Here is an 18,772-nt window from a genome sequence, read left to right on the forward strand (position 1 = left end):
ATGTTTCTTCAGAAATGGGGACAGCCACCACCACCCACCCTCACAATCATCGAAGGGAACACTCTCAAGCCTCCAGAGTGCAGCATGCAATCACCTGTCTGTTCTGCTGCATCTCAAGCAGACAGCAGAGCTTAACTGCACACAAGCATCTGCACACAGGCACTTCCCATGTCAAGTGCTCAGCTGGTTGGTCATCTGGTGAGCTTTACCATTCCTTGTCTTCTCCTCCCTGGCACACACCTCACCACCGCCTCACCTGAACCCACAGACTTAACACTGTGTGACCTGCTGCAAGATGCAGATGAACCCTTAGTGACACAGCTTAGTGGTGACCTTGGTAGTGCTGGGGAACATTTGGACTTGATGAACTTGAAGGTCTTTTCCATCCAAGTTCACTGTATGATTCTATGTGGAAGCACCCACCTGCAGATAAAGTGCAAGACTTTTACACTGCCCTGTATGGAGCCAGGAGTTAGACTCAATGATCCTCATGGATCCCCTCCAGCTCAGGAGAGTCTATGATACCTGAATTGTAAATACCTCTTCTATCTGAACACATTCCCCTAACACCTGAAGCATGTGAACCAACAGCCCTGCAAAGGAGCAGCTATAGGATTTGCTTCACACCATGGCCCACCAAGCTTTCAGGCAACTTCCAGAAGGGCTGTGGGCAGCTTTGCTTTTCTTCACATGCCCAGGGAGAAGCAACTGAGAGTAAATGGCAAGACTCTGCAGAGCAGCCGGTGGGAGATCAGTATCTCTGGTGGGTACTTCATGGGTAGTTTGCATGCCCCTTCTCATCTCTTCTGGACAAGAGGAGGGAGGGCAGGGTTTCAGGTCCAATGGAAGAGAAGGATCCTTGGGAGGAAGAAGGCAAGGCAAGAGGTGTTTATCCCAGCAGCACCACTGCCTGGAAAGCTGGCACTGTTCCCCTCAGCCGCTGAGTGGCAAACGTCCTTAGAAAACTGGAAAGTACCATGCTGACCGATCCCACCCAGGTCCATTCAAGTGAAGATGGAAGTCAGCTGCTATGGGTGAAGAAATCAAAACCATAGTATCCTTCCAGCAGCCATGGTGTGGATTTCCATCAAACCCTCTTTTTGCCTCCCCGCAGAGCTGCTGCTAGCTCCAGGGACTCCCACCAAGTAGTGCTCTCTGATGAAGGAGCAGCTTCTCAGCATCCTTGCCACATTACTCCATTCTCCTTTGGGTTGGGGAGAAAACTAACTCAGAAGAAAGAAAACAACTCCTACCAGCTTATCCCCTGTGAGGTATGTCAGCTGGATTTGCATTCCAGTTCATTCTAACCCATCACCACAAACATTACTTTCAGGCAGACTTTTCCATCTGCGCTCCCAGGGCATGAGAGTGTATTTTACATTACACACTGCAGTCACACCACCTTATGCTTGCTGTAGTTCTCATGTCTTACTGAACGACTCACGCTACAGATGACTTACTAATGCTGCAAGAGCTTGGAAGTCTGCCAACAGCCATTGAGAAACAGCTTGAAATGCATCCCAAAGGACAGGCGAAGAACTCAACCACACACCTCGCAGCTCAGCTTTCTCAGATCTGCCATGAAGTAGGTGCCTGAAGAACAGCCCAACACTCAACACGTTGGTCACACTCTGGAGCTGCGGCCCCAGGAGCTGTCTACAGTCAGGAGCAGGATTTTACGTCAGGAGCAGGATTTTACATCCGGTTTTGTAACTGGATGTAGTCTGGTGATTGACAGCACAGAGACAGATCTGATTCTAAAGCAAACCCTTTAGGAGCATCTCACCCATTTCATGTAGAAGCTGCAGCCACCAAGAAACACACAGCTTATCGTGATGGAAAATTCCTCCTTTTATTAGACACCTTCCTGCAGAGCAAAATCTGCATACACCTCCAAAATCAGATCTTCACTCTTAAGAAGAGCTGCTACCCTTGATATTCCGAGACGATAGTCACCAGAAGCAGAACCTCAGCAGGGAAAGTCAAAAGAAACTGAATCTTGCCATAGGAATTACAAAGCTTTACAGGAAACCTCCTGCTGCCACTGCAACAGAAAGTACATGACAAATCCTGGGAGGGTGGAAAACAGAGATGAGCATGAAAGAAACACCCCTTAGGGTCCTGGGCAACTCAACACACTCAGGTGTGTGTTCAGGTGTGTCCACATGGACAAATAAGATGTTTTCCTCGTCCCTGACATCAAGGCCTTCCACTGGTGGGGTGGAAATCAATCATATTTTGGGGTACTTGTTGTGGACCTGCATACATACTGTAAGACAGCTTGTGAGGTTCACTCCCCAAAGCACAGCTGGTGCAAGTCAGAGGAAAGGCAGCATTCGGTGTGGGTGAATTTGCTCCAAGTTTGTCCTCAGGGGGACAATTCAATATTAGTGACAGTGTGGTGAAACTGCCACAGGCAATAAATCCTTGTATTTTGGGCTGTAAATCTTAAGACCACAGCTGGGAGATCTGGATTCGGCAGTGGCTGTAGCCTGAAAATCCATCCCTCTGCTACCCTGTTTCACTGGCCTGGTCATTTTACTCCCAGGTTCCCAGCAGTTGCACCATCACACCATCTGTCATTAGCAGACCTCCTCACCCACCAGTTTGGACAAGGGCTGCTCCTCCTCCCAAACACCGCAGGCTGTCTGTGCACAGGTTACCAGGCAGAAAACAGCCTCCTTCCCTCTACACTCCTTTTATCTAATCCCAAGCATCAAGGCTTAGTCCTTCAAAATATTTGCACCATAGCTTGAAAACAGAGAGGGAGGAAATCAGCAAGGGCAAAACCTGCCTGGCTCTCAGCCAGCCTCACCTGTCCTTTATGTAATCTCCATGTTGTAGGAAACAGGGAAAAGCTTGAGGACTGTGGGAACCAGAGGGATCCTATGCAACCACCACAGCCTTGTGCTCTTGCTGGCTTCACTTCCCACAGTCAGTCAAGAACTGAGAGCCAGGACACTCAAAAGGTGCTTCTATAAACCCTCACATTGTCACCAACTTCCCTTTTCTCTTTATTCTTTATCTTTTTGAGAAGATTCCCCTTTTTTAGCAGTTGAGCAGTTGTTGTTCTACCTCCTGCTGCTGCTGCTTGTGAGCAAACCCCTCATCTTGCTCTCTGCCCTACTGCTTAGACAGAGAAGCCATACCAGATAGCAATTCACCTGCTCTGCTGACAACTCAGGGATCCTTCTAGAGGGCTGTCAGCAGCAAACGTTTGTTCTGGACAACAGGAATGGGATTCTGAAGCCTCACATGCTTTACTTACACAATCAAATACAAACAGTGCTGGCAGAACAACACATAACCTCACTCTTCCTTTCCATAACCTCTTCCACGGTGCTGTGCTTTCAGGCATCACCAGGAAGATGCTCTGCAGCAGACGTGTCTCCATCTGGACAGCTGAGAGTGCAACCACCCTGGAAGACATCCACACTCAACACCTCTAAACTCAACAGGAGGTTTGTCTGGATTGAAACCACATCTGTTCTGAAGGCAGAGACCATGGAGCTTTTCTCACACAAAGCTAGCCTGGATTTAAAACTTTGATCTACTTTGCTTTGCTTTCTTCCCAAAGAGAGTTCCAACACCCTGTGTGTCTCACAGCCAGCATGTCTCCTTGAAAAGTCATTTACTCTCAGAGTATTAGGAAAAAAATAGCTTGTAATTAGGCAGAGTTACGAATCTTTTGTCACTTGGGACCTGAAACCTATTCCTATTCATGTCAACAGGAGCGTTTGTCACTATGGTCAGGACTGGACACAACACCAGTGCCTCCTCATTTTTTGGATAAGAATGTAAGATCTCTGGGGGCTAGCAACTGACTGCTCTGCCTCCTGTGCCCAGTAGGGTTTAGCTGGGATGCTGACCCCTTCTGCTAGCCCATCACCAACTGTTCTGCTTTGCTGCACCTTGCCCAAAGAATACCATCCCACTGGCACGGGCACAAGCTGCCACGGTCTATGGGATCTGCTAAAAGCTTCAAAATTCCCCCAAAAGACACTTAGATCTATGCAGGTAGTGTCCAGGTCACTTGAAAAGAGAGGCCAGGCACTCATGCCTCACCTGGACATACAGATAGGACCCACATTTTGAGGCTAACTGCTCACATGCTCCTTGGACAAACTCCAAGTGGTCAGTGTGAAGCCTCATCACAGTTTCATAGAATCATAGAATAGTTTGGGTTGGAAAGGACCTTAAGATCATCTAGTTCCAATCCCCTGCCATGGGCAGGGACACTTCACACTAAACCATGTCACCCAAGGCTCTGTCCAGCCTGGCCTTGAACACCACCAGGGATGGAGCATAGGAGTGGATTCACCAGGGAATGGTCAACGCACAGAGAGGATGGGTGATTTCCTTCACAGACACCACATCCCTGCCTGCAAGGGTACGAAGCCAGGATTTCTCTGTTCTAACTGGGGTCAGGATTAAAGGATGGCAGTAACTGGATTGCTTACTGCAGTCACAAACCACCATAATAAGGTTAAGAGATTTCCTTTCCCTCCCCTTGGCTAGGTTCTGAGTAGGCAGAAGTCATAAGGCAGGGGGGTGGCTGTTCAGCATTTCCTCCTCCCATTGCTGAAGAGGGGTGTTCAGGGTTGTTCATTTTGCCACCTACTCACGGCTGACACTTCTCACCTCACTGGGTTAAAGGCACACTTACCTACCAAACCCTGAGGGTGGCTGACTTACCCCCACAACACACCAACGCGCATCAGCCTGCAAACAGGGAGATGGAAGAGAGAGAGTTCTCCATCACAGGGGATCGAACAGGACCTTCAATCTCCCTTTAATCGCCGATTCCTACAAAACATAGTTCTTTGAGGCAGTTGCTCTTGACAAGCAAGGACAAAATTAAGCAAATAGATCAGAATCTGGGATAGCTGGACAGACATTGTGACACTGTAGATTTTCTTAGTAGTTTCCTGTGTGAGGCCATGACACAAGACTTGTTATTCACAATACCCAAACACTTGGGGAGGGGGGAAGAATACCCGGAACATTTAACTGAGGACAAACCACAGCAAACAACTGCTCACCATGTGCACAGGAGAGTTGAAGTAATACAGCCACAGCCCCCAGGCTCTGCTGCAGCCAGACTGCACTGCTTGTGCAGAAGGAAGCAATTTAGAGCTAAGATCTGGTTCCAGGCAGAGAGGCATGATTTAATCCATCTCTGCCACTTGGCAACTGCTGGATAAATCACTTCACCTCTGCTTCCCCCCAGCTCATGCTTAGCCAAAGCAGAGAGCAGAACCCCCAAAGAGGAGGCAGCATTTCATTACAGCACATCATGCAGCATCCACCACAACAGGGCACGAGACTTCCTTTGCCTGCTGGCGCCTCCTGTCACACAAGCTGATTTCCAGATAATAAGCACATTGTCAAGAAGCATCTCCTGAGGAAGCATTAGGATCTGCCCAGACAGCCTGGCCCAGCATGCTGCTCCATCACACAGCCATTATACTACAAGCTGTGCACGCATTAATTGTTCCTAGCAGGAGCAACATTTTCCCTCAGCACAAAGAGCCCTTAAAACCTCAGCAGAAAGTCTGACAAATCCCAACTGATTCCCACATACTGCTCCCCAAACCTTCCTCCAGCCCCACCAGATCCCTCTGAGCCTGCTCAGGGGATTCCCAGCCAGCAGCATCCACATCAGACAGCAAGAAGAACGCTGCCGGTGAGCTGGCTCTCAGATGGTTTCTCTCCAGTTGCCCCTTTCTGAGCACACTCAGGCTTTCCAGCCCAGCTCTTCAGTCTGCGAAAGGCAGGGAAGAGCCCCCAGCCATTTCCTCTAGCTTCAGCTTTGCCCTTCCAGCTCAAAGAGTGTATGGTCAGTCTTGTAATAACCTGTTTTTCCCCAAGAAAGACAAATTTCTTCCTCTTTGAGTACGGGCACCATGCTGCAGGACACTGGCTTTGAGAACAACCCTGCCACACCTCAAATCACTTCTGCATTACAATACACCTCCACAGTCACCGCAGCACACAAAGAAATGGCATCACTGCAGCATGGAAACAAACAACTTGGAACAAAGTGGGGAGAACTAGAACATGTTCTCCAGGACTAGGAAGAGCTCATCCCCCTGAACTGGGCACTGGTGAGGCTGCACCTCGAATCCTGTGTTCAGTTCTGGGCCCCTCATGACAAGAGAGACACTGAGGTGCTGGAGTGGGGCCAGAGAAGGGCAACGGAGCTGGTGCAGGGCCTGGAGCACAGTGTGATGGGGAACGGCTGAGGGACCTGGGGGGGGGTTAGTCTGAAGAAGAGAAGGCTCGGGGGGACTTTGTTGCTCTCTACAAACTGCCTGAAAGGAGGATGGAGCCAGGAGGGGGCTGGGCTCTGCTCCCAAGGAACAAGGGATGGGACAAGTAGGAAACAGCCTCAAGCTGCACCAGGGGAGGTTTAGGCTGGATATTGGGAACAATTCCTTCCCCAAAGGAGAGTCAGGCATTGGAACAGGCTGCACAGGGCAGTGCTGGAATCACCGTCCCTGGAAGTGTTCACAAACCGGGTAGAGAAGACCCTCAGTGCCATGGGTTAGTGGTGGCCTTGGCAGTGATGGGGCACAGTTGGACTGCATGATCTTGAATGTCTTTTCCAACCTGGTTGATTCTGTGATTCTGAGAGTCAGAGCTGAGGCTTCAGGCAGGGAAAGGGTCATTTGAATTAGAACAACAGAAGGAGAAAAATGACTGCTACGGCTGAACGCAGGACATCAAGTAACTTCAGATCCTGGATCTGAATCTAAGCCTGACTTCAGTGTCCAAAGCACAAGGTCATCTTTCTGCTCTATTATCAAACAAGTTACTTGTTTAACAAAAAGCATGTGACCAAACTCACTGCTACTGCATAACAGCCTCCCTAGAAACATTAGAATGAGCTCACTTAACAATCTACAGGTCAGTGCTGCTGCTGTAGGCAACAGAAAGGGCACATTACTTGGGAAACATCACATCTTTAACTGGCCATTGCTTTTCTTAAGGTCACTGTGTTTGAACTTCCGGCTGTTCACTTGGGGTCTGCCCAAAAGCAACCTTAGGGCAGACAGAAAACAAGTGGAAGTCTGCAGCAGCACATCGATCTTCTCTCATTTTAGCCGTGCTGAAATCAGGCATCAGATGGCTAATGTCACAGACCTTTCTTCACAAACATAACACATCCTGAGCTTTACTGTCTACATACACAGCAGAACTGCTGCACCAGCTGTCCTCCAACCCAAGGCATGCTGCACTCACTGCCAGCTTAGTGCAGAGCAGCACTCAATGGTGTGGTAAGGTGAGAACGCACCACACCTCCAGGGAGCCACTGCACCAGCAATCTGCCACCATGCCTGCCGCTAAACAGCTCCTTCACTGTATCTCCAGGCTAAAATAAACTATGTTAATGAATTAACCACCACAAAGCAGCAAGTGATTACAGAAACACCACTTGCAGCTTTGTCTACAGGAGGAAAAGAACAAGTGTTTAATACACAGTGCTAAGTACCTTTCAACCAAGTCTGAGAGTGCTAACAGAGATGCAGGACAGGCTACATCCTAACACTCATCACCCCGAAGAGCTCACTGGGGTACACCTCCAAGTCCACTGGAGATACGCCAGCACAGTCACCCTGGGAAAAGGAGTGAAACGAGGTCAAGGTCAGCTCATTCATCCACACCAGCTTCCTCCAGCTTTCTGCTGCAGGCATTTGTTCAAGTGCCAATAGACACTAGCCTGGCAAACCTTGCTGCAGTGGCTAAAAGCACAGGGAGGGCATCCTCCATCATCCTCCATCATCCAGACTATCCTGGTAGAGATCTCCACGCATGCTGACAAAAAGGAACCATGTGCCACACAGCAGCAGAGTCTAACAACTTTCCTACTTATGATGAATGCAGAGTTAAGGTTTCATTATAGCTTGCTGCTTCTGAAGTAGCAAACCCACGAAACATCCCATGTGTTCCCTCTGCTGTCATCTGGAGTCAGCAAGCACCTGAGATGTAAATACCTGCAGGCTCAGGAGCATGGTACCACGTGAAAATGCACCTGGGAAGAGAGCACAGGGGTGGTACTGAAGTGATACAACAGCAGCGGAAGAGACAGTGTCAAAGCAGCATGGGCATCCTGTATTGTAGCTTCTTCATAACTGAAAGGGAAAAAATTTACTTAAAAAAAAGTTTAATTCTGAAGGGCTGCACAGTTGAGATTCTTCACTCAAAAGAAAGATTCTCACTAAAATGGGTAAATGTGTGTGTAGGCTTTTCACCCACGTGCAACACAAGCTGTTCATAAGCAGAGCCTGCACAATGCATTTCTCTGTTCAGCTCCCCGTGAGCGGAGAGGTCCCTGCAATAAGGGTGACTTGTCCACACTTCACAAATCAGCATTGCGACAGATAAACTCATCCCCAGAGTAATGAGAATGTTGTCCTTTTGTCTGACTGGAGATTAAGGGACATAATAGGCAAAGAAAAAGCTTGAAGTCAAGGGACTTGACAACAGTCAAGGTAAAAAGGAGTAAATTATTCATACATACAGTATGCTGTGAAACCCAAATGGACATCCTGCTTCCGACAAAGGAGCAGGAAGAAAGGAAGGGAGAGTTGGTGCAAGCAGCCTCAAGCATAAGGTATGAGAGGACTGAAAGAAATATCCACTTCTGTGACTGTATTTCAGGGATGCACATGTAAGAATTCAGAAAGTCTAACAAAAGAAAAAGCTGATATTCATTAACAGTGAGATAATGTGGAAGTGATTAAAAAATGACCCGAACGCATCAAGAACATGAAAAATACAAGCCACTGCAGAACGAGATGTGACTATTGCAGTTTCACAGGGAATCTTCTCTTAATTCTGATGAAAAAAAGCAAACTACTTTGAAAAAAGAAAAATTCAGGTTCAGGACTAAAGATTACTGACTCACAGGCGTGCAAGGCAGGACAGCAGCAAGGGGGGAAATGTGAGAACAGTGCCAAAATTACCAGCAGGTGTGTGCAGGGCTTTTGAGGGAAATCAGCATTGAGAAGAAAGGGGAAAGAAAGTAGATGTATTGATGAGACAGAGCATAAATGGAGTACTAGAAGATGGCTGAAGGAACACAGGGAAAATGCAGAACAAATGCCAGGGACTTCTAAAAATACATAAATAATGTAACTCTAAAAAAGAAATCCAAACCCAACCTCATCTAAACAATATGGATTCAGAGACACTACTTGAACTGTTACTGAAAATCAGACAAGAGAAGAATCAATGAGAGCTTTTGGATGAACACGATCTTCTCCCTGGAAGAGAAAAGGTATTAAAGAACAGGAAGAGTAGCAGAACCCTTTGCAAGGGAATTACTCTTACTCTAACCCTGCTCCCACTATAACAACACGATACCTAATTGCTGGTGCTTTATGTTTTGGAAAATGGAACCAAAGACATGAGTTCTGCCATCATCCCAAATGGCCTACACTGATGTGAATTTAGTTGTCATATGTACAGAAAAAAGTTGAAAACACACAGCTGGGTATGGAACCTGGAGTTGATTTGTCCAGAAGATGGTCCCATGCTGCTTAAGATAGGCTTGCACTCAGGAATAAGAAGCATGATGAGAAGGATTTACAGTGGAAATGTAAAAATCAGTACAAGTAGGACAACAATGAGAAACTAGAAAAACTGGAATAGCAGCCAAAATGCAACTGCAGTTTTATTTACCAAACAGAATCCCTCACTGGGTTAGACCCCATGAGTCAGAAAGAGCACAAGAGATGGCAGGGGGCACTGAATGCTAAAAGAGATGGCATTGCAAAGGGCCTGCAGCAAAAGCCAGTGCCATTTGGTGTTGTGCGCACAGAGGCTGAATCACAACTGCAGGGCATGGAGTAGTCTCTGTAACCAGAGTTACGAGGTGTTCAGGTACCTGAAATACTGCATCTCTCCTTCAAGCCCACTGCCATGAGTGTATTGAAGTATCCACACAAAGTCTCGTTGGTCGAAGAGACTTCTAAATACAAAGCAGTATCACTTGAGCTGTCTGTTTCCCCGGAAGCAGAGACATGTTCCTGCTGCCACATCCCACACAGAGGAGTAAGACACTCTCACTTCTTGTTTCCCAAAACAGTATCCACCGGCTTTGATGTAGTTAAAAAAAAAACCCAAACAAACAAAACCAACCCCAACCCATAACAAACCAGACAGAAGCACAGCTGCTGGCCCAGCAGCTGGAATGCTGAAAGCCTGGATAAAAACACAAGCTGTTTGGAAAATAGCCTTGCCCAGATGCTCACCTGGCAAGGCTATAAAATGCAGAAAGCTTCTCACCTCTGGCTCTTTTCTGGAAGTAACTTCTAAAGAATCATTCCCCATTGCAAACAAATACCAAAAGGCACAGATTCATCGAAGCATGGATCTGCTGTAGGAACCCCGGGAGATAATGGTGCTCAGCAATCCATTCTTTTGAGAGGATAAAGGTCAGGGCATCTCCATCCCAAAGGACGCACACTACATATATATGCATACTCCATAGCTGTCAGTAACCATGTAACATAACCATTACTGTTAGTCACAAGTAACTAGATATGCTGGAGGAAGCGAAATGACTGCTCATAGCATACCAGCACAGTAAGAACAATGCAACACTTGTGATAAGCCATCAGAGAACTGAGCTAACACAGCCGAGCTAGTGAATGAGCCACTGGAGAGCAGGGCTGGGAGGCAGTGTGGCAGGCACTTCAAACACAATCAACCCTGCAGGAAAGTCACCATGAATATTCCAAAAGGAGCACCCCCCATCAATCATACTGGCAGGGGACACTTGTCTCGAGTTCCACTAATGAGCAGAAGAAGAAATAACGAGACACCAACTCAATTATTATATGCCAGCAGAGAAATCCCCAATGTCTCCTCTGCGACGGACAAGCCACAGAGAGTGACAGGTAATGGACAACACATCGGATGTATTATGGTGCAGGCTTGTAGCCAAGCCCATGATGGCTGTTTAGAACATTTTGTTTTCTGTATAGGACTAAAAGGAAATCATAATTCAAACATGGCAAACATCACCAGTTCTAAGAGACCGCTTCCTTACAAGAAACTGTGGCCTCTCCCAGGCACTCCAGGTCTGGAGCTACTCCAGTTTGTCACGGCATCATGGTAGCTTTTGAGGGAGCAATCTGGAATCATTTAACATTCCTAGAGGTGCAACTCTGTAGCTTCCCCAAACAGAGCATATTTTGCTGAGGTTGGAAGTTTACCATGAAAATGCCTGATTTACCCAGGAAACCACTCAAGAACATCTCAGGCAGATAAATACGTGTTACTCCAGCTGGAATAAGGGGTTTTTAAAAGAACACCCAGTTCAGAGGATTTTCATCACCACATCGTCTTGGGGATTGTAGAAAAAGACAGGGAATACTCCTTGCAGAAAAGAAAGGGAGCCATGAGCCCATAGCTGACAGAACAGCCCATTCCACAGGGCTGTGAGGTGCTGCCCACCCAGTTGACAGCAGCTCTGCTGGAGGAGAGCACATTCCTCCACACTGCACAACGTGTTTTGCTCACTGCAAGGCAAGGGAAAGCATGGAACCAGCTGCACAAATTAAGCTTACTCTACTCTCCAGGAGCTGTCAGGTAATAGGTACTGCCTGCCCAAATAGGACAACAGGGTTACAGAGATGATAACATTGACCCCACAGCACTTTGAAGGATCGCTGTAGCTGGCACTTAAGTGATATTTCCAGTTGTACTCGCAATAACTGCTCTCCTTCCAGGAAGGCATTCATTAGGCTATAACTTTCCAAAACATGTGTTTGGAAGTTTTAATACCAGAGAATTCAGAGCACCTCCCACAGCAGGACACTGTCCCCGAGCACTCTGTGGGTGGCAGCAGGACTGGAATGGGTTTTAGCTCTTGCATCATATCAAGATAGGAAGTAGTCTGGGTGAAATGCAGCGTATTTGGATCCAGCAGCGCCATTCACAGCATAATCTATAAGGGTAGAATCTGCCTTTGCAATCGGAGTCAACAGTACTGATACATTTGCCAAAATACAACTCGTATCTCTCACCCCAACTAGAAATGGGATTACTTATCACTGAAACAACATCCATGTAACACTGAACACAACAGCTGTGTCCCGGAAAAAGAGTAAGAGTGAACACAATCACACAATCTTATCTTGTTTCCTAATTAAGAGCTTGCATTTATGTGCTCTTAGCTATTAAAGGAAAAAAAGAAGAGCAGCCCTATTAATTGAGGTTGAAAAGTACCACTGCATGCACAGAGCAAGCCCCCGAGCATGTTTGCACAAAGTCCTTTCACACATTTTTTCCAGACGTGCTGCCTGATCAGCATACAAACCACTGAGAACACACTAAGACGTTATGATGCAGACAGACATTTTACTTTGGCAAAGCTCTAGTGTGTTCCTTGCAGTCTCTGTACAGTGAAAGCCTGCTACAACCCTGCAGGGTACGTGTTTGCATGGTAGCACAATGAAGACGCTTTCTCGCCTCAGAACAGTGCTGTGAAGATTTTTACTGAGATAACCAGAGTGGAAGTTAAGGCTGATGGCTTGACTGCTTTAGCAAAAGCATGCTTCACACCCAGGACAGCTTTCCTTCCAAGGCATTGTGATAGGAAGCCAACAATCTGTATCCCAGTGGGTAACGTAAATGAAGACGCAGAGCATTTTGCTTGGCTTTCAGGTGTTTACTGCCTTCTGCCTCTCTGCATGATAACTCACTGCCCAGAAAATCCAGCTCTGCCTCCCCTGAGAGCCACCAGAGCCAAAGGCAGCTGTGGCTGGGTTATGCTTAACTCAGCTCATAGCAAGGGCACCAAGAGTTCACAGATCAATCTCAGATGGGCTCTGAAAAGAGAAAGCCTGCAGCAGGAGGGGTGATCCCTTCATTGAGAGTAAGGCAATTTCCAAAACTAAACGTGGACTTGGTTCAATGGTGCATTCCTGATTCAGCAGCAAAGACGCCTATTGTGGGCATCAGCTCACCTCAGAAAGCCAAGATCTTCCTACAAAGCACCAGAAGTCCTACAGTCATACTACTGAACCATTCAGTACACTGGGGCTTACACTTCATGGTGCCTGTATTTAGGGCCTCTCTGAAATCCTGAGGGCCTGCATACAACCTCTCAACTGTCCTGCACTAAAAGACAAACACAGAGAACCCTCCCAGCAACTGACCTAGCCCAGCTCCGCTCCTGCAACAGCCAGAGCTGCATCTCAGAAAATGAAACACTGAGAAGGAGCATAGAAACAGCAAAGACTTGTAACACAGCCTAGAAAAGGCAAGTATGTTCTATAGCACTGAAATCAGTGCAAAGTTCTCCTTTCCCTGGATATGCATAAGGCTGGAAGAATTGACACTACACAGATGAAAGATATAGGGATGCCCAAGGGGAAGGATTATTGTCCCTTAACAGCTACTACTCTGCCATCACTACCACTGCCAAAGCACAGTCAGACCAGAGACCAGCTGTGCTGGGCACTGGGACAGCACAGCAAAGTTTCTGCCTTGAAGAACAAAATGTTAAGACTCAAACGTTACACAAGCAGCTCAGTAGATGAAGAACGTGAGCAAGCACTAAGCAAGCAGAGTGTGCAGCTGCACCATTAACACAGCTCAGATCTGGGGCTTGAGCTCCCCTTAGTTCCAGGGAACACAAATTCCTGCATGTGACCCACTCACTTGGGAAGGCTTGGGCTGGCTGGAGACAGGAAACACAGAAGCCCCAGTCCCACACCGGCCACTGTGTCCTGCCAGGACTTCTCAGACACCTGCTGACTCTGCAGACAGCAGCACACACTGTTGGAGCTGTAGCTTCCAAAGGAAGAGCCGGGTTCCATCAGCTTCTTCTCACCCTGACAAACACTGCATTGGTGAAACTTCAGATTAACTTTACACACCTGACGCAAGCTGGTGGGTCAGGTGGCTGCCCCCATGGCTACCAGCACACAAAGCAGCCTGTCCATTAGAACAGGCTCATGGAAACTGTACTTGGGAAAAGGCACAGGATTCATTGGACTAAAGAGCTGCCCTTCAAACACCTTTCAAACTGACACACAACCATTTCTGCTCACCCACTGGCATCGCACCCGTGTAACCCACTTCTATACTCAGTCTCACTATCGCCAGCCATTCTGGCTTTGCTTTGCCTAAAGCAGTTCCTCTTCTCTCTTGCTCTTGCAGCATCTCCATTTATGCAGACTATGTACACACACAGGTTTCACCATCGCTACGTTCTGCGCTCTGAATCTGTAAGTTCTATTCTTTCAGCAGGAAGTCAACCTGGTAATTCTGCCTGCTCTCCAAATTCCAACCTGGCAGTAACCTATCCACAAATAAACAACACCTCAAGTTACTTTAAAGCTATGGAATGATCACTGCTTCCTGCTCCACAAAACAGCCTCAGCATGTGTCATCAAAAGGTGTACTGGCTTTTCACTGACACATTTCAGATTTCTTCCCACTTGCTGCCTGCTCAGCCCAGGACTTCCTTGGGCACCACAATCACATAGGCTTTTTCCTGCTAGTGTGGAGTATTTTGGGACATTTTCACTCTGACACACTCAATTACTGAGTCTCTCCCTACAAACATACCAACCTCCTGAAGCCCTTTCACAAAGACCGGTGTTCTCCTGCCCTACAGGAACAATTATCTGTTCCCTTCTTGAATTCTATGCCTCTAGATTTTGCGGAGCACTCGCACACATCGCGTGCAGACAACATACCACAGCCCAGAGATACGCGGATCCACAGTGACATCCTGAACCTGCCCCTTAACTCTCATTAGAACATCTCCCGATCAACATCTGATAAGATGAGCGAAACAAAAGACTCACGGCTCATTAACATATCCAGCACCTCCTGGCTTCAAGACAGGTAGGTCTTTGCGTTCTTCCCACACCTAGCCTGGACAGACCTGTAACCATACAGCCAGCAGTAACGTTTACCTCATTCTGCTTGTCTTCCAGCTCTGCCAGAGATACGACTGAGTTCAGCTGGCAGCACAGTGAAACCCTTTTGCTGTTACCTATGGTCTAGAGCGCAGGGGACAACCCCACGGGGCCACGGATGCCCGGTGGCCGCTGCCTGGCTTCAGGGGATTGGCCTGTTCACACCAGGGCAAAGAGGCATCTTTAGAAGCCGCGATGATGTCCCCCACTCTGAAGTCTCCCATAGCCATCGCGGCAGAGGCCGCAACATGGAGTCAGCGTAGCAGCGGTCCGGTGTTGGCAACCAGGTGCCGCCGGTCCACAGCGCTGCCGCTGACCGCACTGGAAGCACGCCCCGCGGCACGGCGGGCAAACGGCGGCCGGGGCAGCCACTCGGGCGCATTCAGCCTCCGGCCGGGGCAAGACGCAGCCGGCACCGAGGGGGCGCGGCCCCAGGCGCGGCTCGGCCCGGCGGGGCAGGGATGCTGCAGGCGCAGTCGGTCCCGGAGGCCGACCGAGAACCGCCTCCTCCCCTACCCGTGCCATCCCCGGACGCGACCGGCCCCGGGCTCACCACGGCGCTCGCTGCGGAGCGGGGCAGCCCCCTTGCGGGGCGGCTCACCTGGGCACACAGCTCGGCGCCGAACGGTCGATCTCCCACGTCGCGAAGAGGTTCATGGGCACGGGGACCGGAGCGGGGCCAGCCATCGCTGCTGCTGCCGCCGCGGCCGTCGTCGCTACGGCCGCCGCCGCCCCGCCGGTCACCGCCGGGGGCCCCGCGGCGGGGCCCGAGCCCAACGCACCGGCCGCTGCCGCCGCCGCCATCCCGCCGCCACTGGCGCTGCGGCCGGCCCGACCCCCCGCCTCAGCGCCAGCCTCCGCCTCGCGCGCGCCCGCTCGCTCGCGCGGCGGGGCGGACCCCAGCGCCGAGCGGCCGCCAACCGGAGCGCGGCAGGGCCCAGCAGGGGGGAGGCCTGAGGCCAATCAGAGCGCGGCTAAGGCGCGGCCTGCGGCGGGAGACGACCCAATCGGAACGGGGAAAAAGCGGCTTGGCCAACCGGCCAATCGGAACCGAGGAGGGGGTGCCGAGTGCCCAGTAGCAAATGGCAGGAGGAAAAGGAGGCGGTGGCCGAGGAGGAGCCAGCCAATGGGAACAGCGCCGCTGCGCCGCGGAGGAGGGGCAAGAGGGGGCGTGGTCGCGAGCCCTTTAAAGCGCGGCGGCGCCGGCCAGCGCGAGCTCGGTGAGGGGTGCGGTCGGGCGCGCGCCCGCCGTGGGCCGGGGCCTGCTCTGCTGTTGCTATGGCAGCGGGGAGCAGAGCGGCGAGGACAGCCGCGATACTGCCCCCTTGCGGACGGGATGTCGTCGGGGACTGGTACCAAGACGGCTGCATGGGTGCAATGGCGTGAGGTTCAGCAAGGGAAAATGCCGGGTCCGGCCCCTGGGCCACACCAACCCCATGGAACGCTTCAGGCTTGGGGAAGAGGGACTGCAAAGCTGCTCAGGGGAAAAGGACCTGGGGGTGCTGATTGATGGAGCTGAACGTGAGCAGCTTGTGCCCAGGCAGCCAAGAAGGCCAACAGCGTCCTGGCCTGTGTCAGCACCAGTGTGGCAGCAGGGCCAGGGCAGGGATCATCCCCCTGTACTGGGCACTGGTGAAGCCGCACCTTGAATCCTGTGTTCAGTTCTGGGCCCCTCATGACAAGAGAGACGTTGAGGTGCTGGAGCGAGGCCAGAGAAGGGCAATGGAGCTGGTGCAGGGCCTGAAGCACAAGTGTGATGGAGAGTGGCTGAGAGACCTGGGGGGTTCAGTTTCGAGAAGAGAAGGCTCAGGGGAGACCTTACCGCTCTCTACAACTGCCTGACAGGAGGATGGAGCCAGGAGGGGGCTGGGCTCTGCTCCCAAGGGACAAGGGATGGGACAAGAGGAAATGGCCTCAAGCTGCAGCAGGAGAGGTTTACACTGGATATTGGGAACAATTTCTCCATTGAAAGAGGACCTTCAAGCTCACCCAGTCCAGCTGTTCCCCAGCACTGCCAAGGCCACCACTAACCCATGGCACTGAGGGCCTCCTCTACACGGTTTGTGAACACTTCCAGGGACGGTGACTCCAGCACTGCCCTGGGCAGCCTGTTCCAATGCCTGACTGCCCTTTGGGGAAGGAATGGTCCCTAATATCCAGTGTAAGCCTCCCCTTGGCCTAGGGGGCTCCGGGTGAGGCCGGGCCGAGGGGCTGTGCAGGCGGTTGGATGAAGGTGGTGCGTGTTGAGGGGTGCAGGATGTGCCCCAGCGCAGAAGCCGACGGGGCCGGGACGGCTGAGCGAGGCTGGCAGAAGGGCCCGGAGCGGAGCGGGCGGTGCCGGAGCTCCGGTGAGGCGGAGGCCGCCGCAGTCCCCGCCCGTTCGCCCGCTCGCCGGGAGGGGCCGAGCGCCGCCGCAGCAGAGCCGCCGCCGGGGCGCGCCGGGCCCGGGGCCACGGGGAACCGCCCGAGGTAAGCGCGGCCCGCGCGGGGGCGAGGGGGTTGCGAGCCGTAAGGAGGCCTCTCCTCGGACAGGGCCTGCCCGCTCCTCCCCTCCCCGGGCCCAGCTGGGCCTGGCCGGAGCGGGCTGGCTGCGGGCCGGGGGCTGCGGGCAGTCAGGGCCGCGGCTGCAGCCCGCGGCGGGCAGCACTTTGCTGCGGCGGAGACAGCGCGGCCCCGCACCGGGCCGCGATGGTCGGATAGGGCTTGAGGAGGCCATAGATGGGACGCAGGAGAGATCCCGATGTGCAGCACTCTCCAGATGTGCCACATCCCGTGCGCTAGCCTCGGATCTCCTCCCCACTAGAGGCATCTGCATGTGGCCGGCTTGGGCTCTGCTGCCTGCCTCGGCATGCCAGGATGCTGCTGGGGATGCACGGTTGTGCAGGGACCCTGCTGCTTTGGCCAACAAGCAGGAGCTCAGGTCGCTGGTGCCCAGCCAGTGCTGTTGGTGTCTGCATCAGGAGCGCCGGTTCGTAGGGGTGGCCATCAACCACGCAGTCATCATCCTGCTGCCTAGAGCTCGCTCCATTCACATGCTGGGTGACAGGATGGTGCCCCAGGACCCCTGCATAGCCCTCCACAGGTAGGCATCTTTCAGCGTGGTGCCAACACCATCAGAGGCAGCTGATGCCACTGGGGGCAGGCAGGATACTTTTGGGGACTGTGCTTTGCTCTGCCCCAGCCTGGGAAAGCAAAGCATCCTGGCTCAAATTGAGGGCCTGTTGCAGAGCAACTTGGGCCTGGAGCTGCTTTTCCTTCCTTTCAGTTTGTCTGGGCATGGGTAAACAACTGTAAGCAGAGCTCTTGGGGAGTATGAGGCTGAACGAAACAAAAGGTGTTGGACCGATTTCTTCCCTTCCATCCCACAGAACAGCCAGGCTAAAAATAACTCTTCGCCTCATGCTGTGTGGGAAAATAAAGGAGACTAGAGAGGGAGTTCTCCCTGATCATAGCAGTTAAGGACCTGCTTGGTTTAAAAGCATAGATAGAATCTTGTGTGCCTGAGGGGGGAAGAGGGGAAAAATATAACCAGTGCCACTGTCTGGGAAATCCCATGGGAAATAAGGCATGTTCCCTTCACAGTGGCAGAGACTGAGCAGCGTGATGAGCTACTGAAGAGGCAGTGCCACCTGCCCCACCATATCTTCATGTGCAGCCTGGGAGCTGCAGTTTAGCCAGCATGTGCCACCAGGTCGGGAATCATGGGAGCATTTCGACTGGGAGTCTGTGGCTTCGGAACAAACCAGGCACATAGCATGGGAGAAGAGTCTGTGATGCTTCCCACCTTCTTTCAGCCATCTACAGCTGTGTGGAAAAGGGGGCTCCAA

The 18,772-nt window shown here is 51.1% G+C and overlaps 1 protein-coding gene across 1 annotated transcript in view; it reads right to left on the reverse strand.

Moving 5' to 3' along the window:
• Positions 1 to 15,749, reverse strand: part of LOC308220192 (phosphofurin acidic cluster sorting protein 2-like) — a gene marked incomplete at its 5' end in the record, with an annotated part of 42,753 nt that extends 27,004 nt beyond the window's left edge. Inside the window, one exon of the mRNA XM_080615985.1 lies at positions 15,547 to 15,749. Within this exon, the coding sequence (XP_080472111.1) occupies positions 15,547 to 15,749 (203 nt within the window). The remainder of the gene's footprint in view (positions 1 to 15,546) is intronic.
• Positions 15,750 to 18,772: the final 3,023 nt, after the last annotated feature.

This window comes from Psittacula echo (genome assembly GCF_963264785.1).
Source record: "Psittacula echo genome assembly, chromosome: 4".
NCBI lineage: Eukaryota > Metazoa > Chordata > Aves > Psittaciformes > Psittacidae > Psittacula > Psittacula echo.